The sequence below is a fragment of the Echinops telfairi genome, unplaced genomic scaffold (genome assembly GCF_000313985.2).
Source record: "Echinops telfairi isolate 266 unplaced genomic scaffold, ASM31398v2 ScPeMD7_31;HRSCAF=116, whole genome shotgun sequence".
NCBI classification, from domain to species: Eukaryota; Metazoa; Chordata; class Mammalia; order Afrosoricida; family Tenrecidae; genus Echinops; species Echinops telfairi.
The window spans coordinates 39304321-39319022 of record NW_022103928.1 but is presented as its reverse complement, the minus strand read 5'-3'; the positions used below and the strand labels follow the sequence as shown (position 1 = coordinate 39319022).

Here is a 14702-nt window from a genome sequence, read left to right as displayed (position 1 = left end):
CTCTCTCTGAGTCAAACTCCTCCCCCAACATTTACCACTCATTTGTTCTCTTTCATTTTGCTGTTCGCTTTAGCTAGATGGTGAACTGCTTAGAAGTCATGTCTGTTTAGAACTCCTCCCCTTGCCTCCAGAATCAGAATGCATCGTTTAGTTCTAAGCTGTAGTACAGTCCCATTATTTGGTGAATAATTAGAATTTATATATATACTTATTAACATAAACCCATGTATGTGGGGCCTCACTTTGACTTTGTGTTGGCTGTTTTTACAGTGGGAGAATCAAAGCCTGAGATATGCTGTGATGCGCTGATGTTACAGCTAAAAATAGCATTTCCTGATTCAACATGCTAAAAAATAAGGTACACAACCCTTTTGAAAACATGCCCTTTATTTTATCATGAAATATATTCTAATTATTTGAGAGGATGACAAATATTTTGCAAGGTTGAGCCAACTAGGAATGTCCAACTAGAATGAGAGATGCCTGGGCTAGCATGGGAGCAACAAGCGGCTTGCTGAGACCATCTCCGGTGGCCCTTACTGTGAGCATCTCCTAAACAACTGCATGGTCATTTTAATTTGCATCAGAATGTATTAAATTTCTCAAAAAATGTATATAGCATATACTTAAAAACTCAGGGTTCTCTTTAGTAAAGAGAAACAAGATTTGCTTGGAGTCTAATTTAACTATAGTGAAACAGTATGTGTTTAGGCATGACGAGCTTTGTAGGCCCCCGTGAGTTGATTAATGTATAATTAAAGCTATAAAATTTTAAAATATTAGTACATTAACTTAAATGATGAGACCAGGGTATGGTCTGACTTAGGTAACAATGTTTGGAGGAACTCGTTGATCATTGTATTTGGTCTAGTATGATATCTAGATTGAGGATTAAAAATGAAGCTTTCCTTTCAACATGTTGCCATATGTAAGGCTTCTTTTTTTTTTATGACTTTTTAGGATCACTCATCCAGAAGAGATAATCTCGCAATAACTGCAGTTGCTTTACAAGATCATATTTTACATGATCTTCAGCTTCAGAAACTTTCAGTAGCAGATCATTTTAAGGCAAAGGAACAAAAGAAAGAGAACAGGCCTAAATGTCTAAAAAGAGATGTAAAAGCAATAGTAGATACTGGACTTAAAAAAACTACACAGAGTCCCAATGTGGAAGATCCAGAAAAAGAGTATGTTCTTGATCCAAAGCCTCCACCATTAACTTTAGGTAAGCTAATTCGGTCATTCATAATTGAGTTATTAGAGCTAATGAATCTAGTTGAGATTAATAATGGAAATTCATGGTATAGAAATAAAGTATTTGGATTTAAAACTATGCATCAATGTATGTGTACATTAACATTTTAAAATGATGATTGGGTACAACTTGAACAAGAAAATATAGTTATGGTAAGTAGAATAAGAATAAATAAAAATAGTAAAATTAAATAACTTTTAGGCCATACTGATAGAAATAAACGGATCATAAAAAAGAGAAAGTTCTTATAATAGAATGAACATTCTAATTGATGGCAACCAACAACAATAGTAATATATTGTACTTCCTTGGTGACGCAAATGGTTCAAGTGCCCAACTGCTAACTGAAAGGTTTAAGGTTTGAGTCCACTCAAAGCTTACTGACTTACTCCTAAAAAATCACCTATTGAAAACGCTGTAGAACACAGTTCTACTCTGGACAAGCAAAAGTTCTATTCTGACACACCTAGAGTTGCCATGAGCCAGAATTGACTTGGAAAAAGCTAATGACGGTAGCAATTATTAGACTGATAGAGGAGAGGAGGATGGAAACAGAAAATCACTTTGCAAACACCGTAGTAATGACAATTGTTTGTTATTTCTAACAATAATTGTTACTTTGGCAAAGGGTGCCGACAAGTGTGAGGATGGCCGAGGACCAGGCAATCTTTTGTTCTGTTTTGCGTAGAGTTGCTCTGAGCTGGAACCCACTCAGTGGCATCCGATAGCAACAGCACAATGATCATCTCAGTGGATGCCGAAACTCATGGGGAAAAGTATGATGAGACTAAGAGACATGCGTAACCTCACAGCGTTTCCCAACAGATGCGTTCTTTACATATTACATGACATTTATTAAAAAGGGGTAAATATTGCTCTTACAATGGCAGCACCTGGAAAACACTAGCAAACACAAGTGCTCATCCTAACCAGAAGGAAACATCACTCACAGTATGTGCCTGAGAATGTCTGTTCCGTGGTGTTTTAGCCAAAGGGCGTAACTGAGGAAACATTGGGAAAACCCACTAGGAAGGACACTAGGAAGTCAGTTCCTGACTGTACGCTGTGCAAAAGTATCAAGGAGGAGAAAAGCAAATACCAACAGAAAAACTATTCAAGATGATAAAAGACTACCGAGCAAAAAAAAAAAACTAAAATGCAACATGGAATCCTAGATTAGAGCCTCATCCAGACATCAGTACTTGTTTGCGAGAGATTTTTGTATATTCTACCTTTTAATCCCTTGTTAATTGAGCCACTCAAAATGTCTTCTCCTGGTGAACAATATAACTGTTGTTATATTGAATAGATTTTCTGATTACTGTTAAATTGATCCGTTTTGTCCTTGACTTTTCTGTGTGTGTTAGAAAACCTACAAAACCTTCCCACTTCTAAGACGGTAAAGTTTTTACATATTTTTTTAATTTAGCTTTTAAACTTCACCTTTCGCATTCAGCTCTCTAGCATTCTGTGTATTTTGCTGGAGAACTTGATAAGTATGAAAAACTAGGCTGCATTCTTCTCGAAAACCACAGCCCATCCTTTCTGACCGACGATAGCACTCGCCGTCGTTTGCATAGAGCAAGTGTCATGTTTGTGTTTGTATAACTTTGGTTTTCTGTTTCTATAACAGTAGCTCACAGTTTAATTATTATAGTTTTGTAATGCCTTATTCGTGTTGAAAAGGCTCTTCCTCCCTTTTAAAATTGTCATATTTCCCTCATACATCATGTTGGAAAATTTTTTAATTGCCTTGCTACGTAGATTGGGGAAAGTGATTCATTTGCCAGATTGTCATCTCATTGATCAATACAGTATCTTACTCCACGTCAGTCTTACTGCCTCTGAATCATTGGATCATCTGCATAGAAGAGTTAGCTCTTTTTTATCATTTGTGTGCTCTCCCCCCAACCTGCCTTTCTTTTTTTGTCCCGTTTCTTATTCTCAGTTTGCTCTGTTCAGGATCTCCTGAACCGTGGTGAATGCAATTAGTAATACATGGAATTCTTTTGTTCTTGAGCCTAACATTTAAACTTCCATTTACGTCAGTTGTTTTTTGTTTTATTTTGCTTAGGTTTTAGCAGATGGCCCTATTTAATTAAGAAATGTCCCTTCCACAGCTTTCTAAAAGGTTTTTGTTTTAAATATCAAATATATGTACTTTCAGGGCATGAATTTTTATAACTGTTGATTCGATTATTATTTTTCTCCGTTTGTTTATGTAATAAATTATGTTATAGACACTCTGATGTTGAATTTTTTTGCACACTCTGAATACATTCTGATTGATCATGATGATCTTTTAAGTCCACTTTGCATTCTGATTAATAACATTTCTCAGGATGTTTCTATGTATAAGCTATACTGGACTATGATTATTATACTGCCCCTACTTGATTTTATCACAGTCATATTAGGTTCGTAAAACAAGTTTGGAAATTTTCCTTCTTTTTCAGTATTTTAGAGCAACTTGTGAAAGATAGGGATGTTTCTTGAATGTTTGGGAAAGCTCACCTGTCAAATCATTTGGGGCCAAACTTTTTGGAGTGGGAAAGCAAGATAAGAGTGGGAAAATGTTATCACTAAGATACATTGACTTAAAGTATTAAAAAAAATGCACTGAAAATAACTTAAACCTTAACAATATTGATTGTCTACTTAGGCCAGCCAGGCGTTCAGGGGTAGTTTGTCTAAGTTTGGTCCAGTTGCTTGGCAGTGTATTCTGAGGCCAGCCCCTTTCCAGCCTGCCATGGTCAGTGTGTCGGTGATGACTGCACTCAGGTTTACCAGATGCCTGCCCAGTCCAAGATCAAGTCTTCAATTACAAGATATGAATTAACAAGGGAGGACTGGGAAGTTTTACTAGAAGCTCTTCATTGCACTGGCCCTCACCTCTGACCTGAAATTACAATAATGTCACCCCTACATATTTGGATCAGTCATGACTCATTCCTGGCACGCATTTCCAAATAATACTGTAGTTCTGTTAGCACACAAGATGGGAGAAGATAAGAAGGTAGTTAACACTAATCAATTCAGTTTGTTTTTTTATTTTTATTTTTGGTGACAATTCTAATGTATTTTTCTAGAAGTATATTTATCACATGTAAACTTTCACATGTACATGTATTTGGAATGTTTTTGTCACACATATAGATGTATGTTAAAGGGCCTTGGTGGTACAGTGATGAAAATCTCATATGCCACCTAAGAGGCCTGCCCTGCGAACCCACTAGTTGCTCCTCGGAAAAAAGGTGTGGCTCTCAGCTTCCATAAAGATGAGTCTTGGAAAGCTTCCAGAGCAGTTGTAGTCTGTCCTGTGATTCAGAAGTCAACTCAACTACAATGCTTTATGGTTTTTTAAAAAAATATGCACTACTTAAAATTTTCAAAGTTACCTTTATGATTATTTACTTTGCTTCTTTTCCATATTTTGTTTGCATTTTCCTGTTTGGACTAGCCAGTTTGGGTAGAAATGTCTCTTCAGAAAACTAGTTTGGGTTGATACCTAGTAGAGATTTTATTTTATTATTGGTTTCTCTTGTATTGCTAATCTGACCTGCCTTTGGGATTTTCTTTTTGTTTCTTTAGATTTGCTGTATTTCTCTTGTTCTAGCTCCTTAAGTACGTAGTTTATTTATTTCCAGACTTTTTTGCTTTCTGATAACTATATTCAAAGCTACACACGTCCCTTCATTTATCTAATGGACTCAGGGACCACATAAACATCAGTCTCCACAACCCTGAAACCAGAAAACTCGGTGGCGCCTGGCTACTACCCCCAAGGGACAACTGCTCTGAAAAGCAGAACGGGGTGAAAATGTCAGCTACTCAAAGCCATCACAAGACCAGGCACCCTGGTCAGATAGAGGCCGGTGGAACCCTGAGACTATGGCCCTTAGTCATGCATGCAGTTCATACACACACACACACACACACACACACACACCCGGGGTAGAATAATCGATCGGAAGTGGGACAATAGTGAAGGGACACTGAAAAGACTGCAATGATGAGTTGAAGCAAAATGTCCATGAGTTGTTGACGATCTGCTCAGTAAATCTTCATCTAGTTCCCAATAAAAAGCCTTCAGTTAAGAAATAAAGCTATGTACACGCCACAACCTACTGATTGAGCTCAATCCTGCAAGTTGGCATGTAGTACTCGTTCCTAGTCAGTCAGGTCTTAGAACTAGATTTCTTCGTTTTGTTTTTTATCTTAATTAAACAAAATTTTTGAGCAGCAGGTAGTTTATTTTCAGACATGGCTTTTGTTGAGTTATATTTAAAGTTATGCTTCAGCTATTGATGTTTGTAAATGCTTCAGAATTTTAAATTTACAGAAAAGCTGCACGTAGTCAGAGTATACATCTACTTTTCTCTAGTGTTAACATTTTTCATTATCATGGTATATATATTTGTTGTTGTTGTTAAGTACCATCAAGTTGACCCCAACTCAATGACCACGCTAGAATAAAACACTGCCGGGTCCTGCACCAGCCTCACAATTGCTGAACTCATTGTTTCAGCTACTGTGTCAATCTCTTTTCAAGGGCCTTTTCTAACCGTGACGCCCTTTTCCGAGATCACTGCTGAGAACATGTCCAAAGTTCGGGGGATGAAGTCCTGCCATCCTCACTCTAATGATCACTCTGGCTGTAATTCTTCCAAGACAGGCTTGTCTATGCTTCGCTAGTGCAGGGCACTTTCAATATAGGCTTTGCCCAAACCCAATTCAAATGCACCGATTCGTTTGCAGTCTTCATTACTCATTGTCCAGCTCTCCCCTGCGTGTGGGTCAGGGCTGCCTTAGTCCTTAAAAAGTAACAGCTTTGCTCTTTAACACGTCAGCTAGGCCTTGTGTAACAGATTTGTCCAATGCAATATGGTGATCTCTCTTTTTAAAAAATGCTTTATTGGCATATAATTCACATAGACCATTCAGTAGTTCCATCATATCAAGAAGAGTTATACAGTCATCACCACAATCGCTTTAAAAACATTTTCTTCATTCTTGTACACATTGTTATGAGCTCCCCATTCTAGACCTCTGTTTCCAGGAGCAGTGATTGTGGATCCTAGTAAAATGAAATCCTGGGCAATTTTGATCTTTTCGTTATTTATCATGATGCTGTGTAGTTGTGGGAATTTTTTTTTTACATTGCATTGCAATCCACACTGAAGACCACACTTAAACGTCACACTTCCTTTGGATTTCCTTAGTCTGCCATTCATAACTTTTTTCCACTCCAGAATCCCGCCCCCTCAAAACACATTGCATATGATTGTCATGTGTCCTTAGTCTCCTCTACTCTGTGATACTGTTTCAGTTTTTATGATCCTGTTTCCGTCTTTATTCTGAGGGTACTGGTCAAGTACTCTGTAGAGCACCCCTCAGCTTTGGTTTGTCACCAGAATTAGACTGGAGTGATGAGCTATGGAAAGAACGCCAAAGCGGCAGAATGCCCGAGGTATCACATCTTAGGGCAGCAGGATAACTGCATATCCTGTCGTTGGTGAGGGTAACCTCCGCTTGGTCGTGGTTGGCTTTTCCAAGTTTCTCCACTGACAGGTTACGTTTTTCCCTTTCCATATTCTATTCTTTGGAAGTGAGTAGTTGTGTATTTAAACGTGTGGTGGCTTAGCTGAACCTCCTGAAGGAGCAATATCTACATGTATTATTTGGAAGACTGGTCCCTTTTCCCGGATGTATTCATTCAGTTGTTTATTTTAGCACAGACTCATATATTTATTTTGTACTTTGTGCTGTATAGTCCAATACTGGGTTTTTGTTGTTCTTGTTCACAGTGTCCCCATCCTTTGTGTTTTGCTTATTTTGTGTTTATGGAACGAGATGCTCTAGGACTCTGGCCTAGAATTAGCCTTTTCTCCGTGAAGAATGGGATTTAGAAACCAAGACCTGGGTTCCCTCTCTCTCACTCTTGGCCCCACCCTCGCCTCTGCCACCTTCCCTCCTCCCTTCCTCTCCTTCTCCTTCCTTGCTCTTCATCTATTTTCTTTCTGAAATTCTTATAACATCTCCCAGACTGACCTTTTAATTTTCTTATTTTCCAACTCCTGATGTATTTTGCTTGCTACTTTCTATGAAAGATACATCGTAGAAGATACACCATCGATACATCTTTCTATGAAAGATACATCATTTAACCCACCTTTTTTCTTCAGCCTTTCAAATGACCCCCATTCCTAAATCCCCCAAATTTCAAGTAATTTACAGGAGCATCCGCAAGATCAGCAATTCGAAACCTTGAGCGAGACTGCTCCGGGGCAGAAGAATGGAGCTTTTTACTCCTGTAAAGAGTTAGTCTTGGGAACTCACAGGGACACTCTACCCTGTGCTATAGCGTGGCTGTGAATTAGTATCGGCTCCACAGCAGTGAATGTTGTTTTATCCTACTTCTTTTTCTTATTTCATGAATATGACACTTCATTTTACATTGTCAAAGATACCGTTGGAAGTTAACACATTTTCACACATGCACTGTCATTTTTAGGGCTTTGGCAAGTTAGAGGAAGTTGATATACATGTTCCCACCAACCTTTTGCTCCAGTATATTAGTTGCTTTTTCAAAATCATTGTTTCTCATTAGACGGCACGTTCCCAGCTTGCCTCCGAGTAGACCTGTGGTAGGTACTCAAATATGGTTTAATTAAGGGATTGTCCTGACAGCAATTGTAACTCATAAGAATCTTTTAGTAGAAAAAGGAGCATGTTTTATATAAAGGTCCCTGGTGGAAGACAAAGGATGAATTGGAGTCAGTGGTGAAAGCTGAGAGATAAATTAGGTGAGAAATTATGAAGACTTTGGACCAATAGGTGTCAGGAATTATTCCTCAATTTTCTACCTATAAAACTGGCTATCAATTCTGCTTGCCTTGTAGAATTAAGAAAATGAAATAAGGGGAAATCCTTTGTAAATGAAAGCATAAACATTATTGTAGATGTAAGGTATGACCACTGACTTCTGAAGTGGCCCCAGAGAAACTAGCAGTTTCTATACTTTGAAATAAAGTACTACTTTAATATTTGTGTGAAAAATCATGAAAACAGTAAATGAGTACCATACTCTAAAATGTATTTAACTCATACTTTGTGTTATTTTAACTTAGCCCAGAAGTTGGGCCTCTTTGAACCTCCTCCATTGCCACTATCCGCAGACGAGTGGGAAAAAGTGAAACAGCGATCCATCACGCAAGGGGATTCTCTGCAGCCGTGCCCAATCTGTAAAGAAGAGTTTGAGCTTCATCCTCAGGTATGTAGCGTGAAGAAGACGGGACGAATGACTGCAGTAGGCTGTTTTCAATTTCCCACTCACTGATCTGGAGCTGAAGATTTCCAGTTCCCTCCTCCTTTGTGATCCTTAAATATTTATCTTTTCCTCTTCATTATTTAAAGTATGTAGGTGAGAAACAGCTAAACACGCTCCATGTTCTTTGTCAAATCTAATTAATTCTCCAGGACAAAAATCTACAAAAGAAATGCTTTCATTCCCCTCGTTCTAAAACAGTTGAAAAGTGAGGGAACCACCTGATGAGAAGATACAGAGAAGCATTGAGAATGGGAATTCCAGAACACTTTGTTGTGTTCCTGCAGAACCTGTGTAAGGATCAAGAGGCAACCGTTCAAACAGAACAAGGGAATACTACCATGTGAAAATAAGGAAAAGGTGTGTGTCATGACGTGGTTATGTCCTCTCGCCATACGTATTCAGTATGGATGCTGAGCAGATAACCCGAGCAGCTCGACTCCATGAGACGGCCATGGCATCAGGATTGAGGAAGACTTGGTAACAGCATGTGATACGCAGATCACACAGCATTACTGGCTGAAAGTGAGGAGGACTTGAAGCACTCGCTGATGTAGATCATAGCCTTCAATACAGATGAACAATTCAATGTAAAAAAGACCAAAAGTCTCACAACTGGACCATTATAATAAATGGAGAAAAGGGTGAAGTTGTCAGGGATTTCATCTTGGTTGGATCCACAATCAATGCTCATGGGAGCGGCAGTGGAGAAATGAAAAGATGGGATATTGGGTAAATCTGCTGCATAAGCCACTTTTAAAGTGTTGAAGGGCAAGGATGTCGCTTTGAGGTGCACCTGATCCAAGCCATGGAATTTTCCGTTGCCTCATACATATGTGAAAGTTGGACATATAATAAGGAAGACGGGAGGAAAATGGGTGCATTTGAAGAATGTGCTGGTGAAGAACCTGGGGAAAACCATGGACTGCCAGAGAACGAACAAATTCGCCTTGGACGAGACCCAGCCGGAATGCTTCCTAGAAGAAGGAAGAGCGGCAAGACTTCATCTCATCCTTTGGACTTGTGATCGGGAGAGACCAGTTCCTGGAAATGTGTGTCGTGCTTGGTAAAGTAGAAGAGCCATGAAGAAGAGGTGGGCCCTCCGTGAGCTGCAGTGACACAGTGGTTATGTCCCAGTGGACTGAAACATGAGCAACAATCGTGAAGATGGTGTAGGACAGGGCAGTGTTTCGTTCAGGTGAACATAGGGTCACTCTGAGTCTGACCTGACTTGATGGCACCTAACAAGTACAGCAAAAATGTTTGCTAGTAACACTACCAGAAGCCTTTCAGTCCCCAGCAGCATCTTGATGAAGGATACTGTCCACATGTAACCTGACAGTTCACGTGAAGAATGAAAACTTAAATGTGAATATCTTAAGAGAGAATCAACACAGTAAAACCAAAAGAGCCTGTTCTTTGAAAGATCAATAAACTTAACAAATGTGTAGGTAGAAAGACAAGGGAAAGATTCAAACAACCAGAATAAAAATGAAAGAATGCAAAGGGAAACGCATCGCCACTAACCTGGCAGAAATGAAGAGCAGTGTGCCAGAATCTTATGAACACTTGTACGGCAGCAAACCGGATCCCTCAGATGAGACGGATACATTTTAGAAACACACAGCCCAAGCTGAATCAAGAGGAGGTACAAAGAACCACCGTGAAGACATTGGATCAGTGATGAAAGCCTTCCTATTAAACACCATCACCACCACCCACCCTGCAGAAATAAAGACAAAAACACCTGTACCGATAGCTTCACTGGATAACTCTCCTAAATATTTAGAGAAGAATTGACACCAATAAAGTTTAAAATCTTCCTATAGATAAAGAACGATGGAAATTTCTTAATCCTATCCATGATAGCAAAACCATTCAAAGATACACCAAGAAAACGACAGACCACTATCTCTTAGGAATAGACAGGCACAAATCATAACAAAACACTTGTGAGTAGAATCTAACAATATATTTAAAATCATATACCATGACTGAGTAGGAGCTATTCTAGGAAAGTGGGATAGTTCCACATAATATTTCAATCAACAAAATAAAACACATCAATAGAAGGGGGGGAAACTACATGATTATCTCTATAGGTGCAGATAATGCACTTGATAAAAGCAACACTCATGTCTTTATAAAAACCCTGAAAAATTGGAATAGAAGGGAAATTTCTCAAGATTCAGAGCCCATGTGAAAAATTCAACAGCCCACATTGTATTTTGCACAATCAATAAAGCACCCATAAACATTATTCTGGTATTTTTTGCTTTGAGCTCAGATCTATCTGACATCAACAGTGAATGAGATCCGTGTTCCAGGTCTTCTGAACCTGGCCTGAACCTCTGGCAGCTCCCTGGTAGTGTACTGCTACAGCTCTTATTGGATGGTCTTCAGCAAAAAGAAAAAAAAATTGCTTGCAGGTGATATGAATGATATTGTTCTATAATGTGCACATTCCATTGGCTCACCTTTTCTTTGGAATGGGGACAAATATGGATCTCTTCAGTCAGTAGGACAGGGAGCTATCTTAAGTTTCTTGGCATAGACCAGTGAGGGCTTCATCAGAATGTTGAAACATTTCAGTTGGTGTCCGCCAATACCTGGGGCCTTGTTTTTCACTAATGCCTTCAGTGCATCTTGGACTTCTTTCTTCAGCACTTTTGGTACAGATCACTAATATGGTTGAATATAGGCTAGTCCCTTTTGATACTGTTTCTCTGTGTGTCCCTTCCATCTTCTTTTGATGCTTCCTGCATCATTCAATGTTGTGCCCAGAGACTTAATTTTGTGGCTCCTGGCTTGAATTTTTCAATTAATTTCAATTTCATTACTTCAATTTATTGAAAAAATGTTTCAGTTCTTTTCAGCTTGATATGTTTTTAGCTGAGCATGTACTTCCTTTTGGGTTTTCTAACTCCAAGACTTTATACATTTCATTATAATAATAATACTTTGTCTTCTCAAGCTGCCCTTTGAAAATTTTCTTTCAGCTTTTTTACTTCATCATTTCCTCCACATACTTTAGCTACTCTCTGATCAAGAGGAAGTTTCAGTCTTCTGACATCAACTTTGACCTTTCCTTTCTTTCCTGTCTCTTCAGTGATCTTTTGCTTTCTTTAGGTACTATGTTCTTGATATCACCCCAAAGGTCTTCTGTCATTAGTGTTCAATGAGTCAAATCTGTCCTTGAGATGTTCACAGAATTCAGGTGGAATATATTCAAGGCTGTATTTTGGCTCTCATGAACTTTAATTTCTTCAATTTTGACTTGAACTTAAACATGAGCAATCAATAGCCTGTTCCACAGTCAGCCCCTGCCTTGATTTTGGCTGCTGATCTAGATCTTTGTCCTTGGTCCTTTCCCACAGATGTAGTGCATTTGTTTCCTGCCTGTTCCATCTGTTGAAGTACATGTGTATAATCACTGTGGTGCTGGAAAAAGATATTTGCAATGAAGAAGTTGTCAGGCTTGCAAAATTCTATCGTGAAACCTCCAGCTTTATTTCTATGATCAAGGTCATTTTTTCCCACTACTGTTCCTTCCTCTGTTTCCAACATTTGCATTCCAATCACCAATAATTATCGATGCATAATGCATATTTAACCAAATTCTGACCGCAGAAGTTGGTAGAATTCTTCAGTGACTACATCACTGAAGAATAGCTTTAATGGTTGGTGCACAGATTTGAATAATAGTTGTATTGACTGGATTTCCTTGAATGGGCATAGCTATTGTCCTGTCCCAGACACCATTATACTTCACATCAGATCTTGAAATACCCACTTTTTATGATGACTCCTCATGAGTTTGTCACCCAGCATAGGAAACCATGTAATTATCTGATTCAAAATGGCCAATACCAGTCAACTTTTGCTCACTAATGCCTAGGATATCTATCGCTATGCATTCCATTTCATTTTCGACAACAATCAATTTCCTAGGTTCAGACTTCATACATTCCACATTCCATCATTAATAAATGTTTACAGCTGTTTGTTCTCATTTTGACTTGTGCCTCATCCGCAAATGAAGGTCGGGAAAGCTTTACTCCATCTAGGTAGGGCATTAGGGTCGACTCTACTTTGAGAAAGCAACTCTTTCACATTTTGAGTGCCTCCCCACCTGCGGGACTCATTTTCTAGCACTGTATCTGACAGTGTTCCATTGCTACTCATGAGGTTTTCAGTATCTGGAATCCTCTGCTGCCACCCATAAGGCTTTCCGTTGCTAATTCCTCAGAAGCGGAAAGCCTCTTCCTTCTTAGTCTGCTCTTAAGCTGGAAGCTCAGTTGAAACCTGCTCACTTTGTGTGACCCAGCTGGCATTTGAAATACCAGTGACATAACTTCCAGCATCATGGCTACAAGCAAGCCCCCACAATACAACAAACTGACAAATATGTGGTGGGATGCATATTTTTATTTGTATCTATCTTTATATATGCATGTATATCTTTGACAATAACAACAAATAAATGACCCAGCCTGTGTGATCATGAGGTTTTGATGGGATCAGAGATCAGGCATCAAAGACCCCGAATTAAAAAGCATATCATTGTAAATGAGGGGGAGTGCAGAGTGGAGACCCAAAGCCAATCTGTAGCCAATTGGACATCCCCTTACAGAAGGGTCAGGGGGAGGAGACAAGCCAGTCAGGATGCAGTATAGCACTGATGAAACATACAACTTTCCTCTAGTTCTTTAATGCTTCCTGTCCCCCACCTCCACCATGATCCCAATTCTACCTTACAAATCTGGCTAGTCCAGAGCATGTACATGGGTACAGATAAGAGCTGGAAACACGGGGAATCCAGGACAGATAAACCCCTCAGGACCAATATTGAGAGTAGCCAACCAGGAGGGAGTAAGGTGGGGGGAGAAAGGGGGAACTGAGCACAATGATCTACATATAACCCCCTCCCAGGGGGATGGACAACAGAAAAGTGGGTGAAAGGAGTCATCAGTCAGAATAAGACATGAAAAAATAACAATTTATAAATTATCAAGGGTTTGGGAGGGAGGGAGGGTGGGGAAGGCAGGAGAAAAAAATGAGAAGCTGATAACAAGGGCTCAAGTAGTAAGTAAATGCTTTGAGAATGATGATGGCAACAAATATACAGATGTGCTTGACACAAGTGATGGATGTATGAATCGTGATAAGAGTTGTATGAGCCCCCAATAAAATGATTTTAAAATAAATAATCAAAAATAAATAAATGACCCAATCATAAAACAAACAAAAGTTTTTGGATGATAGATATTTCACCAAAGGAGACATTCAAATGGCTACCAGACACATGAAAAGATGTTCAGGACATTCACCATGCAAATGATGCAAATCAAATCTACAATAAAATACTGTATCACTCCCACAAGGATGACTAAGAATAAAATATACCCAGAAAATAACAAATGTTATTTGGGGAATTGGAACCCTTATTACTAATGGCAAGTTCAACAGTTCAAACCCACCAGTCAAACCCCTCCTATGAGATAAAGAAAAGGTTATCAGCTCCCATAAAGGTTTACACCCTGGGCAACCTTGTATGGGTCACTATGAGTTGGAAGCAACTTGATGGCAGTAGGTTGAGGGTGGTGGGGTGGTATCTACTACTAGTGGGAATTCAAAATGACACCGCAACTGTGGAAAGCATTGTGGGTGTTCCTTACAAAAGTAAAACAGAACCACGAGATGACCCAGCAACTCCACTCCAATGTTTGTGACTGCACTATTCACAGCAGCCAAGAGGCACAAACTCTCTAAATGCCCACACGAATCGATAAACCACAGTGCATACCTATGATGCTACTCGTTCCATAGGAGTTCTGATACATGAATGGAGCTTGAAGACATTATTACACTGAGTGAAATGAGCCAATCACAAAAGGTCAAAGATTAATGACCTTTTAGTCAAAACCCATCCCGCTGCCATCGAGTCAATTCTGCCTCCTAGCGACTCTGTCTGAGGAGCGCTGGTAGTGTGGTGGTTACGTCGTTGGGCTGCTCTCCACAAAGTCAGCAGTTTGAAACGACCAGTCACTCCTCAAGAGAGAGACAGGGCTTGGTCCTCCCATAAAGAGTTACAGTCTCAGAAACCCACAGCGACAGTTC

General features: G+C 39.3%; 1 protein-coding gene across 1 annotated transcript in view; it reads left to right on the top strand.

Annotated features, from left to right (window-relative positions):
- The first annotated feature begins 269 nt into the window (after window positions 1–269).
- The window catches only part of RNF32 (ring finger protein 32), a 53302-nt gene continuing 38869 nt past the window's right edge, over window positions 270–14702 (top strand). Inside the window, exons 1-3 of the mRNA XM_004702331.2 lie at window positions 270–358; window positions 961–1225; window positions 8386–8528. Coding sequence (XP_004702388.1) covers window positions 344–358; window positions 961–1225; window positions 8386–8528 — 423 coding nt within the window. The 5' untranslated portion in view covers window positions 270–343. The remainder of the gene's footprint in view (window positions 359–960; window positions 1226–8385; window positions 8529–14702) is intronic.